The 23,381-nt window shown below is 45.9% G+C and overlaps 1 protein-coding gene across 6 annotated transcripts in view; it reads left to right on the top strand.

Moving 5' to 3' along the window:
- The window catches only part of MYLK (myosin light chain kinase), a 276,708-nt gene extending 253,678 nt beyond the window's left edge, over positions 1-23,030 (top strand). For 4 of the 6 annotated variants that reach the window (XM_007985581.3, XM_038003419.2, XM_007985578.3 and 1 more), the window contains 5 exons: positions 5,661-5,813; positions 8,430-8,553; positions 15,048-15,177; positions 16,603-16,734; positions 20,997-23,030. In XM_007985581.3, the coding sequence (XP_007983772.2) occupies positions 5,661-5,813; positions 8,430-8,553; positions 15,048-15,177; positions 16,603-16,734; positions 20,997-21,241 (784 nt within the window). In that variant the 3' untranslated portion in view covers positions 21,242-23,030. Of the gene's footprint in view, positions 1-5,660; positions 5,814-8,429; positions 8,554-13,906; positions 15,178-16,602; positions 16,735-20,996 lie in introns of those variants that run through there. The other 2 variants (XM_007985580.3, XM_073009772.1) reach the window with 2 other exon arrangements.
- Positions 23,031-23,381: the final 351 nt, after the last annotated feature.

Genomic DNA, 23,381 nt, shown 5'->3' with positions numbered 1-23,381 from the left:
TCTGGTGGCCCTCATAGCATCTTCTGCCCCACTCTGTCCCTCTCTTTGGAGCCTAGTCATCTGTCAGGCAGTCCCTGTCTGGGCAACTTCCACCTTTGTACCAGAGAGCCCCTCCTGTCTCCTTTCTGAGGCCAGTGAGAGATGGAGAGGCCAGGGAGTTGGAAGGGAAGGCAACAGACCGTGTCACCATAGGACGATGTGACTTTACTCTCTCACACCCAGCCCAGCCATCAGGGCAGTTCCTGGCCCTATAGGGTAGGAGCAGATGGGGTCGTGGAGCTCCCATACTCTCACCCCAGATCCTGAAGGGAGATAGTAGGTTGTGTGAGTACTTAGAGACCTTCTGAAGTTAGCAATAGCCATGTGGTTTCTGGCAGGAAGTGAGAGTACCAGAGAGCTGGAGGCCACACTTCCGTATGGAAGAAATCCTAAGCCTGCCTCCGTTTAAGAGCACTCCTCCCGCTGCTGTCTCCCTCCCCTACTTCCTGGACTTGGTACTTCTTGCTGCCTGTGGGGAGGCCACAACAGCTCTTTTCTGTGCCCGTCCCTCACCCTACTTCACAATGCCTTCTCCAGCCTCCCTTAAGCCAGAGTGAACCAGCAATGGCTGCTCTGCTTCCTCCTCCTGCCTCTTCCTGACCGGGCCCAGCAGCACAGCCTTCCCATTCATGCTTATTTGTTTGTCCAACACCCACCATGGTGCAGACAGCTGTCACCTGTCCCTCCCCACCCTGGTGTGTGGTCGGGAGATGCCAGGAGGGAGGAGAGGTGTGTGTAGCAGGGAAGCAGGTCAGCTCTTCTGGTGACAGCTGCCCAGTCAGCTGAGGACGGGTCACAGTACCGGGGCATCAGGGCCTCCTCAAACCAGGGTCTGACTGCAGGGCTCCTCAGCCAGATCCAGTAACCTCTGCCTTCCCCACTCAGGGCTGCCACTGCCCTCTCTGCTGCTGAACCTGGAAATGCGCTTTGATTCCAGCCCTAGGATCCCTGCTCCCTCCCCAAGCCCCGCCACCACCTTCAACTTTTACTAACAGAACTAAACCCCAGGTCGCAGCTTCCTCGGCCAGTCCACAAAATGATGCACAGCTCTTCCTGTGGACCTGCTCAGCCCTCTCAGCTCTCCCACCAGAGTATCAGATGGCTAATATGGATAAAAGACTAACCCCTTCCCAGCAGTCGTAGTTCCATCAGCAGATGTGTGGTCCCCTTAGCTGGCCACTGATACAGTCGGGGCATCTGTCTGCTGCTTGAAACACAACACAGAAGCCAGGTGCAGTAGTGTGCACCTGTGGTCCCAGCTACTCAGGAGGCTATCATGGGAGGATCACTTGAGGTCAGGAGTTCAAGATCAGCCTGGCTGATATAGCAAGACCCCCATTTCTTTTTTTTTTTTTTTTTTTTTTGAGACGGAGACCCGCTCTGCCGCCCAGGCTGGAGTGCAGTGGCTGGATCTCAGCTCACTGCAAGCTCCGCCTCCCGGGTTTATGCCATTCTCCTGCCTCAGTCTCCCGAGTAGCTGGGACTACAGACGCCCACCACCTCGCCCGGCTAGTTTTTTATATTTTTCAGTAGAGACGGGGTTTCCCCGTGTTAGCCAGGATGGTCTCGATCTCCTGACCTCGTGATCCGCCCATCTCGGCCTCCCAAAGTGCTGGGATTACAGGCTTGAGCCACCGCGCCTGGCCAAGACCCCCATTTCTTAAAACACACACACACACACACACACACACACACACACACACACAGAGAGAGAGAGAGAGAGAGAGAGAGAGAGAGAGAAAGTGTAGTCCAAGAGGCATTTCTGCACCCTCTGCTCTCCTAACCTTCTGCCCCCAGAGCCAAACAGGCCTCTACATCAGATTCCCTGGGGTAATTTCTTTTGCAATGAGCTGAGAATTAAGAAATTAGAATGCCCTGCATTCATGACCAAAGACTAGTATTTGACCATTAAAAATCAATGTGTAGAGTCTGTCTGTACTTGATACATCCAGTGAAGAAAAAGTAAAGCATCCAAGGACTTGCCCAGACTGATTACAGTTTTGTGAAAAACAGATCAGTCTATTAGTTAAAAACTAGAGGAGACCAGGGAGATAAAGAGGTATTTTAATAGTAACATTATTTGTTGACTGGTTGATTTTTTTTTAACAAATAATGACTGTTTTCTAGCTGGGTGCAGTGGCTCATGCCTGTACTCCCAGCAATTTGGGAGGCCAAGGTGAGTGGATGGCCTGCGCCCAGGAGTTTGAGACCAGCCTGGGCAACATGGCAAAACCCCATCTCTGCAAGAAATACATAAGGTAGCTGGGCATGGTGGCGTGCACCTGTGGTCCCTGCTACTCAGGTGGCATAGGTGGGAGGGTCACCTGAGCCTGGGGAGGTTGAGCCTGCAGTGAGCCATGATCATGCCACTGTATTCCAGCCTGGGTAACAGAGCGAGACCCTGTCTCAAAAAAATAAAAAATAAGAATAATGACTATTTTCTAAATAAAAAGACAAGGCTGGGCACAGTGGCTCATGCCTGTAATTCCAGCACTTTGGGAGGTGGAGGTAGGAGGATTGCTTAAGCTCAGGAATTTGAGACTAACCTGGGCAACATGGTGAAACCCCATCTCTACCAAAATACAAAAAATTAGCCAGGTGTGTTGGCACGCACCTGCAGTTCCAGCTACTCAGGAGACTGAGGTGGAAGGATCACGTGAGCCCAGGAGGCAGAGGTTGCAGTGAGCTGAGATGGCTACTGCACTCCAACTTGGGCAACAGAGCAAGACCCTATCTCAAAAAAAAAAAAAAAAAAAAAAAAAATTAAAAGACATGATCCCTTATGCAAATGTTAACAATAAAGAAAAACTTTCCCAAAAAGGTTTTTAAAAATCCTCTAAAACCCCACCACCTAGCAACAGCGTTACTGAAAATTCGAACACCCTCTTTGTCAACATGCTGTGTATGTATTCCATTTTTTATTCTAGACACGTGCTCTTTAATAGGGAGAATGCTGGGGGAACTTGGGCAGGCGAGGAGCCAGGCAGGGCGAGGAGAGTATTTCAGATGAATAGGCTGCCAAGAAGGAAGAGCGCCAGAGGCCAGAGGCGAGGAGGCTCTCCCTGACTGTGCCCGGAGTTGCAGAGATTAAGACCTATCTTTGCAGGATTATAGTTCCTAATAAGGAAAGGAGGTTTGCAGAAGGGGAACTTTCTGCATTCCACAGCAGGGTTGTTTGCTTTTCCTGCCATCTTTTGGAGTGCTGCCGGACTTCCCCGCTCTCTGTTTCCAGTGGAAAATGTAAAGAAGCAGCAGGTGGCTGACAGGCAAGAGACAGGCTGCTTCCTGAAGGGGCTTGCATGGGCCACATGGGGGTCAGGGTCACAGAGACGGAGAGCTGGGAGGCCCCTAGGAAATCTAGCCTAGTCCTCTTGATGTATAAAAGGAGAAACTGAGGCCCAGAGAGGGGAAAGGAGCAGCAGATAACAGTGCAGACTCTGGGACAGGTAAATGCCCACCCTTCCCTCATGGGGACATGACCAAGAATGATTCTCTTTGCCTTCTTAAAACATAAATCAGGGTCTTGCTTTAAAAATATCCCATCCACAAAAAACTATTTTTCAGAAACACAAATATATTGATTAGGATGAGACAATTCACATTGTAAAAGCTTTCTTCTCTTTACAAAAGGTTTCACTAGAGGGTTCCTCCCATTGCAAGCTTTCTCTCCCAGTATTTCAAGTGGGTTTTGTTCTGTCAAACTCAACCAAAGCCTTACTCCTGAAGCTGTCAGTGCTTGGCTTATGATGATGGATTCATAAGCATTTGGGAGAAGAGACATTGGTAAAGCCCTAACTTGACAGGTTGATGGCAGGAGGGCCCCAGACCCATCTCTCTCTCTCTTTTTTTTTGAGATTGAGTTTTGCTTGTTGCCCAGGCTGGAGTGCAATGGCACAATCTTGGCTCACTGTAACCTCCACCTCCAGAGTTCAAGCGATTCTCCTGCCTCAGCCTCCCGAGTAGCTGGGATTACAGGTGCTCGCCACCACGCCCAGCTAATTTTTGTATTTTTAGTAGAGACAGGGCTTCACTGTGTTGGCCAGGCTAGCCTCGAACTCCTGACTTCAGGTGATCCATCCATCTCGGCCTCCCAAAGTGCTGGGATTACAGGTGTGAGCCACCACGCCTGGCCCCCAGACCCATCTCATGGGGCTCAGCTGAGGTCAGGGCAGGAACAGCTACATAATTTGCAACATAAAAGGTGGGGCCACTTGTTCAAACCTTATTGAGAATCTTGAGATGACAGCAGCGAGCATTAAACCAAGCACAGGGCCTGTCTAAGGGTGGGACTCTGGGCAACTGTGCAGGTCAGACACCCATGAGGCTGACTCACGAGGCCCGCGTGAACAGTGGGGTGGGTTGTTGCTATGAAGGTGAGGTGCACAGAGGTGAGAGGTAAGGTCAATACGCCGCAAATCTGATCTATTTTGTTTTGAAATTCCTTACCTTATAAAGTTTATTTGGCTTCAGCTGCTGGTCACAGAGTCATTCCTGCACTCACAGCTTGGTGAGGGAGTGGAGGGAACCCAGCAGAACTGCATGAGGTCTCCGGGCATGGACTGTCTCCTTACTGTGGACCAGGCCTGGTGCCAGTGCTGAACGCTGCAATTTACTTCATCTTCGCAGAAATGTTAGGATAGTATAGCATTTAAGAGGACAGGCTCTAGAGGCAGATACCTGGGTTCCAGTCTCACTGGCTGCGAATCTTTGGGCAGGTTACTTGAGCCTGGGCTGTGCCTCAATTCCCTCATCTGTAAAACAAAGTTATAAGAATTACTTGCATCATAGGGCAGTGTTAAGATTAAGTGAGTTCACTTGTTTTAGGCACTTGACCCAGTGCCTGGCGCATAGAAAAAGTTTAATAAGTGTCTGCTGCCATCACGATGCTGCTGAGGATGAAGAAGTGACCACCCTATAGTTAAATGGCAGCTTCTCCATTTTAGAGGAGAAAACTGACACAGATCAGGGAATTGTCCAAGGTCATCCAGCAAGCAGAGAGGCTGCACTCTGTCCTCTGCCACAGCACCTCATAGGGAAGTTTTCTAGTTTGGCATGAATGCCTCAGGTTCCCTGAACCTACATTGCCGATTCAAAGTCTGTCTATCCGTCGGGTACACACTTCGCTTGCTGAGCCTCTCCTATCTGCTGGGCCCTCTTCTTGGAGCTGAAGGTGTGTGGAGAGAGGTGGGAGGGAGGGGACAGAAGGGTGCCGTGGTGATCACTACTATGTGCCGGGTCCACGGAGAGGGGGCAGGAGCACAGGAGGAAGGGGCTTGGAGAAGGCTGTAGCCTGGGCTTTGGGGAAGAATAGAAGACCAGGACAGAGGGACTTATCAGCCCTGCCGTGTACCCTGCAGAAGCCCGTAATCTAAAGCAAACCCACTGCACCTCAGCTTCACAGGTAGGTGGTGTCAAGAGGCAGGTGACCAAGAAAAGACAGGGCTGTGAACCACACCCTCTTTTCTTTCCACAAGTGAAAGAAAGGCAGGTGCAAGGCCCACAGAGCCTTGGCCCTTGCCAAGAAGAGTTTGGGGGTGGGGAGGCTGGCCGACCCTCACCTTTGACCTCAGTTAGCACGCCCTTTCCTAGCCACACCTGCTGTCCTGCTCTTGTCTCTGCAGAGTCAGTGGCCTTTCCCCCTTCATGGGAGACAACGATAATGAAACCTTGGCCAACGTTACCTCAGCCACCTGGGATTTCGACGACGAGGCATTCGATGAGATCTCCGACGATGCCAAGGATTTCATCAGCAATCTGCTGAAGAAAGATATGAAGTAATGAGTTGGGATTTCAGTCTTTGCTTCCCCACTCCCTGCCCTGTGTTGGGAAGCAAAGGGGGATTCCTTTGCCTGTTGGGGCACCCTCCTTGCCACCCCGCCTTGAGTCGTTCCTAGCATTCCCTGAGGAAGGGAGGGTGGGCGTGATAAGAGACCTGAGTGCATGTGGGTCGGGGAGGCGACTTCCTAGGCCCTGCCCTCTGGAGCTAGACATGGAATTCACCTTCAGAAGCTCAGACACCTGACCTGAAAAGCGACACTTGACCACGTTGCAGAGCGAGGGGCAGCTGTTCTGTGTGAATAATGACTGCCCTTCTTATTTTCTGGGTACAGTTGTGGCCAGCCATAGCCCTCTTCAGGGGCTGCAGGGGAAGGACCCTCTCAACAAGCAAGAGCAGAGGACAGCGGCATCTTAGAACTTCTCTGTGGGTCCCAATCATATCCCCAGATTATTATTATTCTGGCTTAGTGTTTTTTTATATCTCAGTTATTTAATAACTGCGTGCTTGAATACAGCCAGGTACCTTCTAACATCTGGCTAAAGGGAGGCTGTGATCCCAGACCACTGGGCTTAGCCCTCTCCCAGCTCTGCCTCTGTTGAGGTTCCCCACCTGTGCCTGCTGCAGCTGTGAACACAGGGAAGTGAACAGTGGGAGGCCAGTGTGCATGGGCTGTGGGGAAAGGTTAGGGACTCAGGCCCTCCAGGTTTCAATGCAAGATTAGAGTTTGGAGTTGTAGGGGAGTGGGAGGTTGACTGAAGGTGGGCAGTGGGTGTGCCTAGACAGAATCTCCTGGAAGGAACTGCCCTGGGCTCTCCATGTGTAGGGAAGGCTGCCCAGGGAAAGGGAGCAGTAGGACTCAGGTGAGAACAGCTGGCCTTTTGGGCAGCTCACCCACTCTGCAAATAGGTGAGTAGATGAGGCAGAGTCTGACTGTAGGGGTGCAGAGGAGCTTAGAGCTATACCTGGCAATCCCAGGGAGTAGTTGTAGCCTTGCCAAGAAGGGTGGTATTGACATGGGTGGCATGCTAGAGAGAAGGGGAGGGGCCTGACTCTAGGGCAGGCAGGAAGCTCTGCACTCCCAGGTGACTTTGCAGCCTTGCAAGGCTGCCGATGGCTCCCCCGAGGAAGAACGGCTGTTCAGGGCAGGAGGGTGCAGTTAGCTGCTGAAGGAGCAATATTGGAGTGTCTCAGATGGCTCTGTCAGGCTTTCCTGTGATGCACCCCACTCTCGGTCCTTTTTAGCCATTCAGGGCCAAACTCCTCCAGAGGCCACATTCTATACTCCTTGACAATGAGGTCTTTTTAGCCTTTTGCTGTCACAGTCTGTATCAGAAATGGGCATGACCCAAGGAGAACTAAGATACTGTGGGAAGTCTAAATTACCTTCCAGTATGAGGGACCCCCACACCCAAGGTGCCTCAGGAGATGAAAACCTCCTCAGTAACTCTGGTACAATGATGGCTTTTGTCATCCAAGCTTTATTCACTGAAGATTTGGTAAACAAGGTATTGTGTGTATATATCTTATTTTCTCATCTGACCTTGAATTAAGTCAGTAACAGGCTGTACTGGATCCCTCTGTGCTCATAAAATGGATTAAACAAAGAACTGATCTTATTCAAACAGATCAAGACACTAAATTCCCATAAACTCTTATAGCCAGCCTCTCTTCAACCAGAAATCACCACCTATCAGCACTTTAAAAAAAAAAAAAAAAAAAAAGAGCTTTCTATTATAGAAGTAATGCATGCAAATTATAGAGGATTTGAAGAATATAATAAAATGTAAATCATCTATAATCCCTTTATCTAAAGATCACTACATTTTGCTATACTTCTTTCCAGTCATTTTTCTATATATGTTAGCATTTGGTTCTTTAGGCTTTCTTAGTCCTGTTACAGTTAAGGCAATGGCTCTAAAATGTTTCTAGATCTAAAGTGTTTCTAGAGCTTTCAGAAAGATGACATGAGTTTCACTGCAGTTCTAAAGAAGTCATAATTCATAGGCTATATGCAGGACCTACTTCTTTGAGTTGAACAGGAAAAACCTGTTTTTCTGGAGTTTTTCAGGAAAAAACTCAACCACACCATAAGACATAAAACAGAAAGTTCATTGATTGCCGGAGCTTTTATCCTAGGGTTTAACTCTCCCCTCCTCCAGACAGGGTAGCAGGAGGATTAGGCTCTGTGGGCCCCAGCCCTCATAGGACCAGCAGAATGACACCACCCTGAAATAGGTGCCAGCCAGTCCCAGAAACGTCTGCCCTGCAGCACTTACTCTTACTCTTCCTCGACCCCAAGAATCCCAGAAACATCTGCCCTGCAGCACTTACTCTTTCTTGACCCCAAGAGCAGGCCATGGAGCCCAGTTGCTTCCTTGGTGCTTAGGCTTTCATAACACTGACCCATGCTGGTTCTGGTTAGTGTGACCCAGACCAAGTGAGGAGAAAAGTGAAGAGCACAGTGATCCTGGTCACGGTGGATGGTCCGGGAGCAGGGGGCCCTGGCCTCTGCCCTCATGCCCGGGAACAGCTGGCCTCCCATTTCTGATCTAACCAGTGGTCTCTGAGGTCTCCTCCTGCTGAAACATCTCCTGATCTCTGCCTCTGTCAGAAACCGCCTGGACTGCACACAGTGCCTGCAGCATCCATGGCTAATGAAAGATACCAAGAACATGGAGGCCAAGAAACTCTCCAAGGACCGGATGAAGAAGTACATGGCAAGAAGGAAATGGCAGGTAATGAGAGGGTCACTTTGGACTGGGATATTACCCCTCATATTTGTGTTGCTGAAGCCACTTTCATTCCTAGCTTGCCCTGGCCTCACACCAAGAAAGTTTAAATTTTCATTTCTGAAGCAGTCTGGGACCAGTTTAGGCAGCTGATTAAGGTACAGTGGTGTGCTTAGTCCTGAGTGCAGAGTCCCTTTCTCGAGGAGATGGGATGGATTCTTAGCTTAGCTGTCTCTCTGTTCCTGCTCACCTTTGTCCCAGAGGACCCTTAACCTTTACTCAGGTTAAGCCACTGACATTTCATGTCTTCATGGCTTGGGATGAGCAACATCACTTTGAGGTCCATTTGTCAACCCTGAGAATGGGATGGTAGCATGGTCTCACATCTCTTTATGATGAAGGAGGACGGCACATGAGAGAGACATGGTCCCACCATCTAGGAAGGTTGTATGTTAATGTGTCCTTAGCAAATGACGTAACCTTGCTGTGGATTTGTTTTCTCATGTGTAAAGTGAGGATAAAAGTACCAACTTCACAGCTTTGTTGCGATAATTATGAGAATTACACGAGATCATCGTCATGTGGCGTTTAGTAGTACAATGCCTGGTACGTGGTAAGTGTTCAAAAATGATCCCAGTTGCTAATAGGTATTAAGGTAGGCCATCTGTCAGGGACCATTTAAAGCACTATCTATGCACTAAATCTTTTAACCCTAGGAGGCAGGTACTTTTTTTATCCCCACTTTACAGACAAAATTAAGGCAGAGAAAAGGTTAGGAAAGCCATCCAGGGTTACACAGCTAATAAGCAGAAGGGTCGGGATTCAAACCCAGAGCTTGACTGCAAAACACATAGTCTTAACTCCAAGACTGCCTCTGATAAAAGGCATGGGTGGATAAAATTATTATCCAAAACCACAGGATGTTTATCACCATCATCATCTATTTTATCATTTTTATTACTACAATTAGAATTACAATTCTTTTTTTTTTTTTTCTAAATGGAATCTCACTCTATCGCCCAGGCTGGAGTGCAGTGGTGCAAATTCGGCTCACTGCAAGCTCCGTCTCCCGGGATCGTGCCATTCTCCTTCCTCAGCCTCCTGAGTAGCTGGGATTACAGGCACCTGGCACCATGCCCAGCTAATTTTTTGTATTTTTAGTGGAGACAGGGTTTCACCGTGTTAGCCAGAATGGTCTCAATCTCCTGACTTCGTGATCCGCCCACCTCGGCCTCCCAAAGTGCTGGGATTACAGGCGTGAGCCACTGCTCCTGGCCTAGAATTACAATTCTTAGGCTGCTGGAGAAGACATGGTTTCCTTCTTTCTTTCTTTCTTTCTTTTTTTGAGACAAAGTCTCACTCCGTCACCCAGGCTGGAGTGCAGTGGCACGATCTCGGCTCACTGCAGACTCTGCCTCCCAGGTTCAAGCAATTGAGAGGACATGGTTTTTATACTCAGCGACCATGTAGTACAATGGGGGAACTGAAGCAACTAGACATGAAAGGATGTAATGCGCTCCAAGATACATAAACTATCCGGATAGCTCTCCATAGCCACGGGTATGTGTGGATAGAACCGACCTGGTCGCAATCAGAGTTGGATGTGATTATGAAGAAATGCTCCCAGGCTCAAGAGTTTGAATCAGGTGTGGAACCTGAGTCAGAACAGAGAAGAGGACTGCACATGTGGAGGAGAAGGCACAGAGGTGGGAGCTGGATCCATTCTGGCTGGGCTTGGCTTGACAGGAGCAGAGTCTTTTAGCTGGATACTCAAGGGACCCAGGGGCATTGAGACTGACTGGGTGGCAGAGAAAAGGGAAATTACTGTGTTGGAGGCAACTGGAACACTGGTCATTTGCCACACCAGGTGACTAAATCACAGTTGCCTCAAAAAGTAGAGTGTCACTCAGAGGTTGAAAGAGGGAGCAAAGGCAAATGGGGGCCACAAGTGTGAAGTTTAAGTGACCACCATCCCGAGCACATCTCAGCTGTACTCCTCCGCCGTGGAAGTCAGTTCCTGGCTACGCCCCTCATGGGAAGGTTTAGGTGGGTCTCCAGGCCTCCCTCAAGTGCAAGGTGAGTTGAAACATCTGTAGCTGCTTACCTTTTGGTGCCACTATGAGTAGCAAATATTCTTTTATAAAAAAAGGGGAGAGGATCTACAAAATCAAAGGTCAGCTGTATTAATAATCCTGTGGCCAGAAGGTCTCAAAGAAATATTTCTGGAAAGGATAGGGAAGCTGATGTCAGGGCAGGGCAGTCCTCAGAGCAGTGAGTCTAAGTGGATATTACTTGGCTGAGGCTATAGGTTAAGGGGCAGCTTTATCACCTGGGAACATCTGCAGATGAACCAAAGCCAGGAGGACACCTAAACCCAGGGGCTAGGAGCAGAGAAGAGATGAGGAAATAGGAGAGGAGGCAAAGGGAATTTTTCAGTTAAATCAGTCAGGGAATCACAGTGGTGCTGATTTTTTTTTTTAAAGAGACAGGGTCTCATGCTGTCACCCAGGCTGGAGGGCAGTGGTATAAGCATAGCTCACTGCAGTCTCGACCTCCTGGGCTCAAGCAGTCTTCTCATCTCGGCCTCCTGAGTAGCTGGGACTACAGGCATATGCCACCACACTGGCTAATTTTATTTTATTTTTTTAACTTTGGTAGAAACAGGGTCTCACTATGTTGCCTAGACTAGTCTTGAACTCCTGGCCTCAAGCGATCCTCCTGCATTGGCTTCCCGAAGTGCTGAGTGCCCAGCCTATGCTGATATTTTAATCAATTTCTTTTTCTTCTTGTTTACGGCATTATTAGCCATAGGGTTTTCTGGAAGGGCAGGGGAAGAAAAGGGTAGAATTCAGAGAAGGAAACTTAATTTTATATTTTAGTATAGATGGCGACATTTGGAAATGATTTTTCCACAAAAGTCGTCCACAAAATTCCCATTCAACAAGTAGCGTCCCTGAAGAGTAGCTTCCCTGTTAACAGCTCTAACCATTTCATGTTACGTTGCTCCCTTGGGAAAACGTTTTCTGCATTTTAACTGCAAGCACCAGGGCCTTAGCTCCCCTTGGAATATGGGGTTTCCCTCTTGCAGCAGCCAAGGTTCTGTGCGGTGGGGTGGAGTGGGAAGGAATGGGCTGCAAGCAGGGGCAGAGGGAGAGGGGAAGGGTAGGCTCAGATGGCCCAGAACTCTCTGTAGCTGTGCCAGAGAAGGCACTTTCTTGTTATTCTGGTGTGGTTTTCATAAAAAGCCCTAGGAGGAATGAAGTGACATGGGAACAAATCCCTATAAGCAAAGCTAGGCTGGATATAGATGACTCGTATATGTATGGGTAATCGTATTACTCATCTTAGAATGAAGTTATTCTGAAAGAAGGTATATTTTAAATTTATATTAAAAGAATTTTACAAAGATATGTTGGAAAGGTACAGCAATGGGGGCAGGTAGGTTGAGCAGATTAATAGTGTTTCTGCATGCACACTGGAAGCAAAAGGCTAGACATCAGAGGCCCGTGGGTAGCCATCTTTATTTTCCGGGAACCATAAAGACCCCAGCAGTATGAACCAAGGGCATTAGGGGAGAAAACACTGGAATCAGCATAGCATGGAGTATTCTTGGCCATCCCATTTGGATGGTATGCCCTGCTCAGGGGAAACTGTAGTCTTGGGGCTAATGATATATATGGGGGGCTTTGATGACTGACTGGTGTGTGGGTAACCAGCTTGCCATATATTTGCCAGGGAATGTCTTGGTATTGGCCTCAAAAAACCCTAATCCTGGGAAACTCCACAAGCCTGCCTTGGCAAGCCAAGATGGCTGGCCCCACAAGCTCCCCAAGTGGCAGGGAACTTGTGCTGCATGAAGGAGGCTGGTGCAGATACTGCCCACCGGTGACACAGGAATTCAGCCTGGGCAATTGCCCTCAAATGAGAAAAAGACTTTCTCAAAATGAAGGCAGAAATTACAAAATTAAAATTTGGCTATCTTGATGTTCCAAAAATTTCCAAAGGTCCTTGGACAGTAAAGCAATAACCAGTTGTCAGCTCAAAGGCATAAAAGTGGAAGACTAGAACATACCCATATATTCATTTCTAGTTCTGACAAATAAATTCCTCAGCAATTTTTTTCACAAATCAATTTTCTGATATTTTAGAAATTATATGCTGGATATCTCCCTCTTTTAGAAAAGTTCTCCAGATGTGAGACCTATTTATTTGTTAATATATTTACTAGTTCCTCTGAAATACTATAACTTTTGTTTCCTCGTTCTAATAGGTTCATATTAGTCACTTTGTTATGAAATAAAACCTGGAAGAGAAAAGGCATCATCTCTCCACACCACACAGGTGGAGACAGTCCTGATCAGTCTCAATCCTGATGTCTGGAAATGGGGAGCTCATGGGTTCAAGGCGGGTGTTCCTTGCTACAGATTTATGGATATAAACCAGCGTCTTTCTGTAGAGGTCTGGAACTGCAGGGAGATTAGAATCTTCTGCTCCCAGGCTCCTGAGGCCCAGAGAAGGGAACTGACTTGCACAAGGTCTCCCAGCAATTAGGGTTAGAGAACTAACCTATCCCTTGTTGAGAACAAACCCTCTGGGTTTAGAGGCTCCTAGCCCATGACAAACCAATCTGTGTTGGATAAAGGGAATGGAGAGCAGAAAAAGGCAGAGTGTGAGAATCAGGTTGATTAGGAAGCAGGCTGGTCTGACATTGACTACACAGGGAGGGCTGCCATGGCTTGTACCACCTCTTACCTGTTCCTGAAGGCAGGATAACATCCCATGGGAAGAGCTGGGTCTCTCTACACTCCGGCTACCACAACAAACAGGCTGAACCAGTAACATCTCCCAGAAGAGCAGGAAAGGTTGCCACGTGGCCTGAGCCTGCAGAGGCATTCTCTGCAGGGCCACACCGTGGTTCTGCTCACAGTTAAGTTGTTCAGTTTTCATCTCTCACCGTCTTCCCCTCCTCATCACCTCCACCTGGGGCTCCCTGGATTCTGTTCAGTGACCCAGCCTCACTGTGGCGGCAGAGGCCAGAAACATACCCACACCACACAGTGTGATGTGTGCGAGAAGGGATGGCCAGGAGACAGAGCAAGGTGGAATGTCTGTCCAAAGTGCATGAAAGCAATCTGCAGCAAGGACGGCAGGAGGCATGACAGTAAGGTCATCCTGCCCACCGCAGTAGGTCTCCTCTTTCACCATACACACACGCACACAATTTTCTGTATGTTTCCTTAGCACCCAGAGTTATTTATTTTCAAAATGGTCACTCTTTTTACTGAAGCTTACTGGCTTTCCAAGTAAGTCCTAAATGGTGAGGTTTTACTGAAGTACTTAAGCATGTGAAGTGAATTCAGGAGGAAAATGGCTTTGCCAGCAGAATTTGAGGTGCAATGAGTACAAGCCATTTGCCTATGAAGAGGCTGTTTCCTTCCTCTCTCAGGGGGGACAAGTAGCCAGTCTGTGGTGACATCTGTTGTCTGGATGCACAGCTTTTAGATGCCTAAAAAAGATGCTTTGGGTGCAGGGGTGGAAAGACTTGGTTGTGCTTTAGTTTTCTTAGTCATTCCTGTTAACCTTAGAAAAAAGGTGAAAAACTTATTGAAAGATAAAAAAACAATAAGACACAATTGTACATTATTAGGGATCCTATGCTTTGTAGACTTTTCACAATGTAAATAAATTACATCTCAAGTTCTGACCCTTTTCAGCAGAAATTCTTTCCTCTCCCAAGTCTGGTCACCGAAAAGCAAAGTGCCGTTGCCTTTTATTTCTTCGATGCTTCTTTTCGGTGCCTGAATGCGTACCAGGGAAGAGCTCCCCTTCAGAGCTTCACTGCGCCGTAGACTTGTGCTGGGGCCAGCCAAAGTGTTTCTCCAAATCACTTAAGTCTCTGAATTATAAACAGAGCTAAATGGGACCTTGGAGATCATCTTGTCCAGCCGCCTCCTTCTAGAGAAGGAAACTGAAGCTCAGAGTGGTTAAGTGACTTACCCAAGGTCAACAGGATGCTCTGTTATTATTATCATGATTATTTTTGCATCAGGACTTGTGGGATCCGTAGTAACTATTCTCTTGGCCAGTTATAATCACATCACTGGCATTGTTTTACGAGAAACAGCCCCGCTAGGCCCAGTCAGCAATAAGTCTTTGGAGCTGTCTCAGCCTGCAGTTGCTTTATATAAACTATCCCTTTTATGGGAGTTGAAGCACTGTATGAAAAGGGTTTTTGTCTCATGTTGACCTTGTTTAGTCACATTAACGCACACATCAGTTCCAGGCCCCATTCCATTCTCTGAACATCTTCTGACACACTGACAGTTCTGAGCAGAGCAAGGTTGGGTTCGCTCCTCTGGCAGAACTTCGGCTCTCGGGAGGTCCTTGATCCAGGGAACAGCTGCTTCTCTGGGGCTGGGCTCTACTCCCCGCAGCCCCTCGCACTACCCAGCTGGAACCAGGGACAACGCCTGAGTCCAACCCCCGTGTCTATTTTCCAGAAAACGGGCAATGCTGTGAGAGCCATTGGAAGACTGTCCTCTATGGCAATGATCTCAGGGCTCAGTGGCAGGAAATCCTCAACAGGGTCACCAACCAGCCCGCTCAATGCAGAAAAACTAGAATCTGAAGGTAAGGAGGAGTTTCTCCAGCCAGCTGGTGAGAAAGAAAGGGTTGGGGAACAAAGGGGCATTTTGAGGTTTTGGGTTTTTTTTTTTTTTTTTTTTTAATATGCCCTGCAAAGATAAATTCAGAAGTAATTTTGAGTTGCCCTGACAGTTACTAAGTCTAATAATTATTCTTAATCATTTAACCTTAGGCTTAGCCATTTTCAGAGGGAAAGTTATTTGTCTAATAGAACTAGATGACCTCAGCTATGCTTTTTCATATATTTTGTGTTAAAATTAAAGACTTTATTAAAATCTTCCTTTGTTCTTATGGCAAAAGTGATACTCTATATTAATGGGCAAAAATACATTAAAATTACATGTAGTTGTGTAAGATTTACAAAATATTCTATTTTCTACCATCTTTGTGGTTTTGTTATAAATAAAAATTAACTCTCATGGTCCACATTCGTTTGACATTTTTCATGCTGCTGAATCATGTCATTTGAACTGGGCAGACTGGGATTGGCAGGGCCCCTCCTGGAGACTAATAGGGTCAGTTACTTGCTCACCATGTTAGATGCTGTCCCGTCCATCTCCTCAGTGAAAGCCCCAGCCTTTTCCTGCTTCAGGTGCATGCAGAGCCAGGCCCTTATCTCATTTGGCCAGAGACACCCTCTGTCCCTCCCTGCCTGGTGCTTTTTGTATCCACTGGTGAGAAGCTGAGTTTAGATCCCTTTGGTAAGCAAAGGTAGGGTTATTGGTGAGACCAATAGCTGCCTGCTCTGGAGCTTCCTTGCAGCCAGGGACAGAGACTGCAGCACACAGGCCTGGTCCCTCCTGAGCCACTCCTGCCCCTCCTCAGATGACCTAGACATAGCCTGAAGGGAAGGGAGGAGATACAGTTGTCCCTCCAAGTTATAGTTTTTCCCTGAACCAATCCTACATCCTGGTCCACAGTCACACAGCATGAAGGCAGTGTGAGCATGGAGCAAGAGCCACTGGAAGCTGAAGATGTGGCTAGGACATGGCTCCTCCCTTCTAAAAAGCAGGTGGAACACCTGCTGCAGAAGGAGGGCAGAGGGATACCAAGACTAGGAAGGCCAGCGAGGTCCTGCCGTGCTCAGATACCCTCAGCTGAATCCTAAAGCAGCATGAAATGCAGCCAGAAATCCTTTTTAAAGATGATTTCCTCTTTCAACATGTCAGCATAAGGGAAAGGGGGAGTCTGATCATTTCCTCAGCTTGGGCACAGTTCTTTCTTCTGCCAAAAACCATTTGGCAGCAGGCCAACCTGTCCCCAGGAGAAAGCCGTGCTTATGATTCAGTTCTCAAAGCTGCCTTCTTTGCTAAATCATGGCGACTTTTTAAAAAGTTAGTTTCTTTAAGCTAGAGGTGAGGCGAGAACAAGGAATGAAGAAATGACCTGGTCTTCTTCTCTGTCTTCTAGAAGATGTGTCCCAAGCTTTCCTTGAGGCTGTTGCTGAGGAAAAGCCTCATGTAAAACCCTATTTCTCTAAGACCATTCGTGATTTAGAAGTTGTGGAGGGAAGTGCTGCTAGATTTGACTGCAAGATTGAAGGTAAGTTGTAGCTGTGCTTCTCTTCACCGTCAATAGGGTGTGGCTGGATGGTAGGGTCCCTACCATGCACCCTGGGCAAGATGTCAGTTCTGTGCAGCTTGGGACAATGAGGAACTGCCAAGCTTTGGGGGAAACTGGGTCAGCAGGAGCTGCTCATAAAGGGCGATGCCCTGCACTCCCACCTCCTGAAGGTGTGTCCTTCAGTCACTTCCCCAGGGGGCACATTTGAAATTTCACCTACTTACACCAGCCACTAGACCTAAGTTTAGAAATGGCCTTGCATGGACTTACCTGGCTTTGGAACATGCTTAGTGAAATGAGCTTTGCAAACTGCTGAAAAGCATGTGACTTGCCCATACGAGGCCCTCAAAGGAAGGCTGGCACAAAGACATAGGATGTGGAGTCAGCAGGCTCTGCTACTCGTCCACAGGCTGTGTGACCTTGGATGGTGGTGCAGCTCCCCTGGGTTAAGATCCCTCCACTGTAAGATGATAGCTAAGTCATAGAGTGGCTCTGGGGATTCTGTGAGGGGAATATGTGAGAAAGGGGAACCTTTTAGATCTTGTAAAGATGTCATGGAGTAAAGGGAAAAGTTGTGGGACTGGCAGGTACAGAGAGAGAGCATGCATTGTGACTTCAGACTGAGGCCAGTTGGGAGCCAGGCACCCGGGACAAAGCACTCAGCCAATGCCATCTTCCCCAGGCTGCTTATCTGCCTGCTGGGAATAATGCAGCCATAGACCCATCAGTGGTCAGAGCTCAAGGGACCTTAAGGGGTCATGGCATAGCACCTGAGAAATAAGCAAAGTTGATGACACAAAGCGTTTCCATTTTCATATAGATTACAACTGTCTAGAAAGAGAAGGGACAAGATAAGACAGGCTCTTTGCTTCAAGTCTATGACTTTCACCTGCCAAGCAGGGTGGCAGGTTATCGCCCATTTTGGTCTGACCAAATAGAGCACAGAAGTTTATTAGGCAACTTTCCCAAGGCCGCATAGCACTGTACAGCAGTCAGAACAAACTGTGCCTCCCACTTTCTTTGATTCTCCAGCAATGTGAGTAGACAATGCCTTTTGAGTAAAATAACCCAAAGTTAGGAATGGAAAAAATAGTTTTTCTTTTGCATCTTTATATTATCAAAGTACTTTATCAATGCTTCGCCTACCATAGTCATTTTCCTTTCTCCATTCAATTAAAAGAAAGTGGATGTGCTGCCTTTGATAATGTGAAAATTCTCAGACTGGGGATTCTGTTGAAGCCTCTGGAGCCACTGCTTGCAGTTCTCACCATTACCATTGCATTGGGTCTTCTGAAGTTCTTTTTTTCTTTTTTGAATGTTTTAAAATAACATAATGATTATCATTTTGTACTTAATTTTCTCTTTGGGATTGTTTCGTACTTAATTTTCTCTTTGGAATTGTTTCGTTGATATTTATGTAACTTTTGGCTGGAGCTCTGATGAGAAATTAAAGCATATGGATGTTGTTGTGATAAAAACAAAATTGAAACTTTTGCACTGAGAGTCCAGGGCGTGGGAGTGCAGGGTACTTTACGACCAGCTCTTCCTGACCCAATTTTCCTCATGGTCTGGGTGTTCCTAATTACTTCAAAAAAAAACAATTTCCAAACTTGTTTTGAAGAAACAACATTGAAAAGAATATTAGAATTCTTGATTCCTTATGTATAATTTTTCTTCTGGTTAGGGCTCGTATTAGCCTGTTTGCATTGCTATAAAGGAATACTTGAGGCTAGAAAATTTATAAAGAAAAGAAGCTTATTTGGCTTGGTGCCAGCATCTGCATCCAGTGAGGCCTCAGGATGCTTTTAATCATAGCAGAAGCAAGCATGTCACATGGCAAGAGAGAGAGCGAGAGAGAAGGACATGCCACGTTTTAACGACCAGATCCACATGAACTGACGAGCAAGAACTCACTCATTACCTTGGGGAGGGCACCAAGACATTCATGAGGGATCCGCCTCCATGACCCAAACACCTCCCACCAGGCCCCACCTCCGACACTGGGGATCACATTTCAACATGAGATTCAGGGGGCACAAACATCCAAACCATATCAGGGCTACAGTTTTTTTCCTATAAAAATACATCTCCAACATTTAAGAGAAAGTCAGGTGGAATATATTGTATATTTTTAAAGGTATGTATATGTATGACTTTAAAAGCGGGGTACATGTATATGCCATGTACATGCGACCAAAATGCACAATGTTGGTAATGCTTCTGTGCATATATATGCACACATACACTTTAAACATATATAATATGTATGTATTTTATATGCGTGTGTATTTTATTTTTTAATTGCTGAACTTTGCAGAAATATGACTAATGCATAAAGGCTCATTGGTGAGGTCCATTTCCAATTGTCCATAGGCAAATTACCTGCTTTGGATCAGACTAAGACAAATATTGCTTTCTTCTTCTTAGAAATATTATCAGCTCTTTTCAATTATGTTTTGTATAGCTGTTATTAGCTTTATTGAGTTACAATTTATATACCATAAAATTCGCCTATTTTAAATGCACAATTCAATTATTTTTAATGAATTTATAGTCATGCAACCACCACCACAATCCAATTTTAGAACATTTTCATCACTCCAAAAAGATCCCTTGTTCCCATTTTGTTTTTACTCTTATTTTTCATTTAAATTATTTAACTTTAACTATTATACAAAATTGAAAATTTAGGCTGGGCATAGTGACTCATGCGTGTAATCTCAACAGGCAGATCACTTGAGTCCAGGAGATCAAGGCCAGCCTGGGCAACATGGTGAAACCCCATCTCTATAAAAAATATGAAAATTAGCTGGGTGTGGTGGTGTGTACCTGCAGTCTGAGCTATGCAGTAGGCTGAGGTGAGAGGATCACTTGAGCCTGGATAGTGGAGGTTGCAGTGACCCAAGATCATGCTGCTGAACTCCTGCCTAGGCAACAGAGTGAGACTCTGTCAAAAAAATAGATAGAAAATTGTATTTTCAGCCAAGCACGGTGGCTCACACCTGTAATCCCAGCAATTTGGAAGACCGAGGCGGGTGGATTACTTGAGGTCAGGAGATACAGACCAGACTGGTCAACATGCTGAAACCCTGTCTCTACTAAAAATACAAAAATTAGCTGGGTGCGGTTGCACGCACCTGTAATCCCAGCTACTCAGAAGGCTGAGGCACGAGAATCACTTGAACCAATCAGGCGGAGGTTACAGTGAGCCAAGATCATGCTACTGCACTCCAGCCTGGGCAACAGAGTGAGACTCTGACTCAAAAAAAAGAAAAAGAAAATTGTATTATCAATCTAAGAAGGTATTTAGATCTAGGTGTAGAGTTGGAGTTGGAGCAGTATTTCAGGTAGTACTCTTTTTTATTTTTATTTTTTTGCCATGTTAGCCAAGCTGGTCTTGAATTCCTGCCCACCTCGACCTCCCAAAGTGCTGGGATTACAGGTGTGAGCCACCATGCCTAGCCTCAGGTAGTACTCTGTTTAAAGGTGGGTGGGTGTGGTGGCTCACACCTATAATCCCAGCACTTTGGGAGGCCAAGGTCAGAGGATCACTTGAGCCCAGGAGTTTGAGACCAGCCTGGGAAACATAGGAGACCCTGTCTCTACAAAAAAAACTTTTAAAAAAATTAGCCGGGCATGGTGGTGTGTACCTGTAGCTCCAGCTACTTGGGAGGCTGAGGGAGGAAGATTGCTTGAGCCCAGGAAGTTGCAGTGAGCCATGTTCATGCCACTGCACTCCAGCCTGGGTGATAGAATGAGACCCTGCCTCTCTACCCCTCAAAAAGTGAAAGGTGGGATGTTTAACTGAGTATGGTCTCTCATGTCTATAGTTCCACTACTCAGGAGGCTGAGAAGGGAGGATTGTTTGAGCCCAGGAATTTGAGCAACAATAAGCTATGATCATGCCACTACATTCCAGCCTAGGCAACAGAGTGAGACTCATCACTTTAAAAAAAAAAAAAAAACCCCCATTAAGTTTTTTAATAGGTGGGATGTGGTGCTAGTCCAACATGTGTGGGAAATGGAACAAATTTAACATATTCTATTTGGGGTTTCAGATATTGGTATTTACAAGACATGTCCATTTTCTAATGTAGATATCAAAACAGTTGATAAAGGCCAACGTGAAAATTTTTTCCTTAACCACCTTTATCAATAGTGGTAGCTTATGAGTTGCTTGCATGAGTTGATAAATTTTGAATAACAGTTCCTGCAACTTGTGCTCTCTCCCTGTGATGCAGGATACCCAGACCCCGAGGTTGTCTGGTTCAAAGATGACCAGTCAATCAGGGAGTCCCGCCACTTCCAGATAGACTACGATGAGGACGGGAACTGCTCTTTAATTATTAGTGATGTTTGTGGGGATGATGATGCCAAGTACACCTGCAAAGCTGTCAACAGTCTTGGAGAAGCCACCTGCACAGCAGAGCTCATTGTGGAAACGATGGAGGAAGGTGAAGGGGAAGGGGAAGAGGAAGAAGAGTGAAACAAAGCCAGAGAAAAGCAGTTTCTAAGTCATATTAAAAGGACTATTTCTCTAAAACTCAAAAAAAAAAAAAAAAAAAAATAGTAAAAGCACCTAGTGTGACAGATTATCTAGTTAGGTCATTTGTGGGTTGATTCTTCAGCAACAGCAGTTGATACCTAGCAGCGTTATTGATGGGCATTAATCTACATTAGCTGGCACCTTAAGATACTAGTGCCACTAGATTTCATGTAGGGAAAACACCAGTAACTTGGCTGACCAATTGATTTTAGAGAGAAAGTAACCAAACCAAATACTTACCTGGGCAAAGTCATAAATTATCCACTTGACTGTGCTCATGAAAAATAAGGCCAAAACAAGGGTTCTGGCCCACAGCTCAGCCCAGAGGGTCCCTGGAGATGGGAGGCCTCTCTCTCCCCACCCCCTGACTCCAGATAACTGGGTTTTCTCCCAGTACTCCAGCAATTCATTTCTGAAAGCAGTTGAGCCACTCTATTCCAAAGTACACTGCAGATGTTCAAACTCTCCATTTCTCTTTCCCCTTCCACCTGCCAGTTTTTCTGGATCTCAGCTTGTCATGAGTTTAAGCATTAAGGACATTATGCTTCTTAGATTCTGAAGACAGGTCCCTGCTCATGGATGACTCTGGCTTCCTTAGGAAAATATTTTTCTTCCAAAATCAGTAGGAAATCTAAACGTATCCCCTCTTTGCAGATGTCTAGCAGCTTCAGACATTTGGTTAAGAACCCATGGGAAAAAAAATCCTTGCTTATGTGGTTTCCTTTGTAAACCAGGATTCTTATTTGTGTTGTTATCAGCTCTGAATGTGTGGTAAAGATTTTTGTGTTTGAATACAGGAGAAACCAGTTTGCTGAAAAGTTAGTCTTATCTATTGGCCACGATGAAACAGATTTCAACTGATAAAGAGCTGGAGAACTCCATGTACTTTGGAATCTCCTCCAAGATAGCCAGAGTTTAATACATCTTCATTCTCAACACTCTCCAAAGAACTTGACCTACCTTATGGGCTCCATATTTTTCTTCTTAAATGTGCATCAATCATGCCTTGCCCCTAACCTTTAAATATATTCTTAGACCTGGTAAATGCACTCAGACTTGCGTCTTTAGGAATTTTTAACTTTCTTTCACTACATTGGCACTTAAATTTTTTCTTTGTAAAATGTTTTGAAGGTCATAAACAAAGACCAAAATTGATAGACCTAATACATTTCTTCTGTGTGTGTGTAACATTCCAAATCCTTTTTTTTTCTTTTCCACTGTTTGTAAGGTGCAACAATTTAATATTTTAAGGGACTTTTTAAGAGTTCCTTAAGAACCAATTTAAAATTACTTCAGTGCAGTCCTACACAGTATCAACATTAGAATTTTGATATTAGTCTTATGTTATCTTCTATTCTATTTTTATCTGCTTTTTGCTGCTAGTTTCAAACTGCCAGTATTTTTCCTTTTGCTTTTAAAATAGTTACAATATTTTTCATAATAGCCACAGTATTGCCACGGTTTATTATAATAAAGGGTGTTTATTTGATTTAGAGCATTCAAAGCTTTTTTCCATCACTTTTGTGTTCAGAATATAACCTTTGTGTGCGTGTATGTTGTGTGTGTGCATGTGTGGCGTATATGTGTGTTACAGGTTAATGCCTTCTTGGAATTGTGTTAATGTTCTCTTGGTTTATTATGCCATCAGAATGGTAAATGAGAACACTACAACTGTAGTCAGCTCACAATTTTTAAATAAAGGATACCACAGTGCATGCTGTTTGTTCAATCTTTGCAGACTTCTCTTTCTTTCCATGCTACCAGTTTTAAAGAACACAGATACCTCTTGGCAACAAAAAACAGACACTGTGGTGCGTATATGTGAAGCACTGGTTTACGTGGTTGTGTTTTACTATGGAACAGAATGATTTAGGAAGTTCTTGTTTATATAGGTAGCCTAATTTACACATTTAGTTCAAAATTTCTCTTGAGCATCAGCTTAGTACTGTATCATTCTAGAAGGACATCTTATAGAGCAGGTGTCCCCAACCCCCGGGTACATGGCTTGTTAGGAACCAGGTCACACATAAGGAGGTTAGCAGTGGGCAAGTGAGCAAAGCTTCATCTATATTTACAGCCG

The sequence above is a fragment of the Chlorocebus sabaeus genome, chromosome 22, assembly GCF_047675955.1.
Source record: "Chlorocebus sabaeus isolate Y175 chromosome 22, mChlSab1.0.hap1, whole genome shotgun sequence".
NCBI lineage: Eukaryota > Metazoa > Chordata > Mammalia > Primates > Cercopithecidae > Chlorocebus > Chlorocebus sabaeus.
This window is presented reverse-complemented; position numbering and strand designations above follow the sequence as displayed.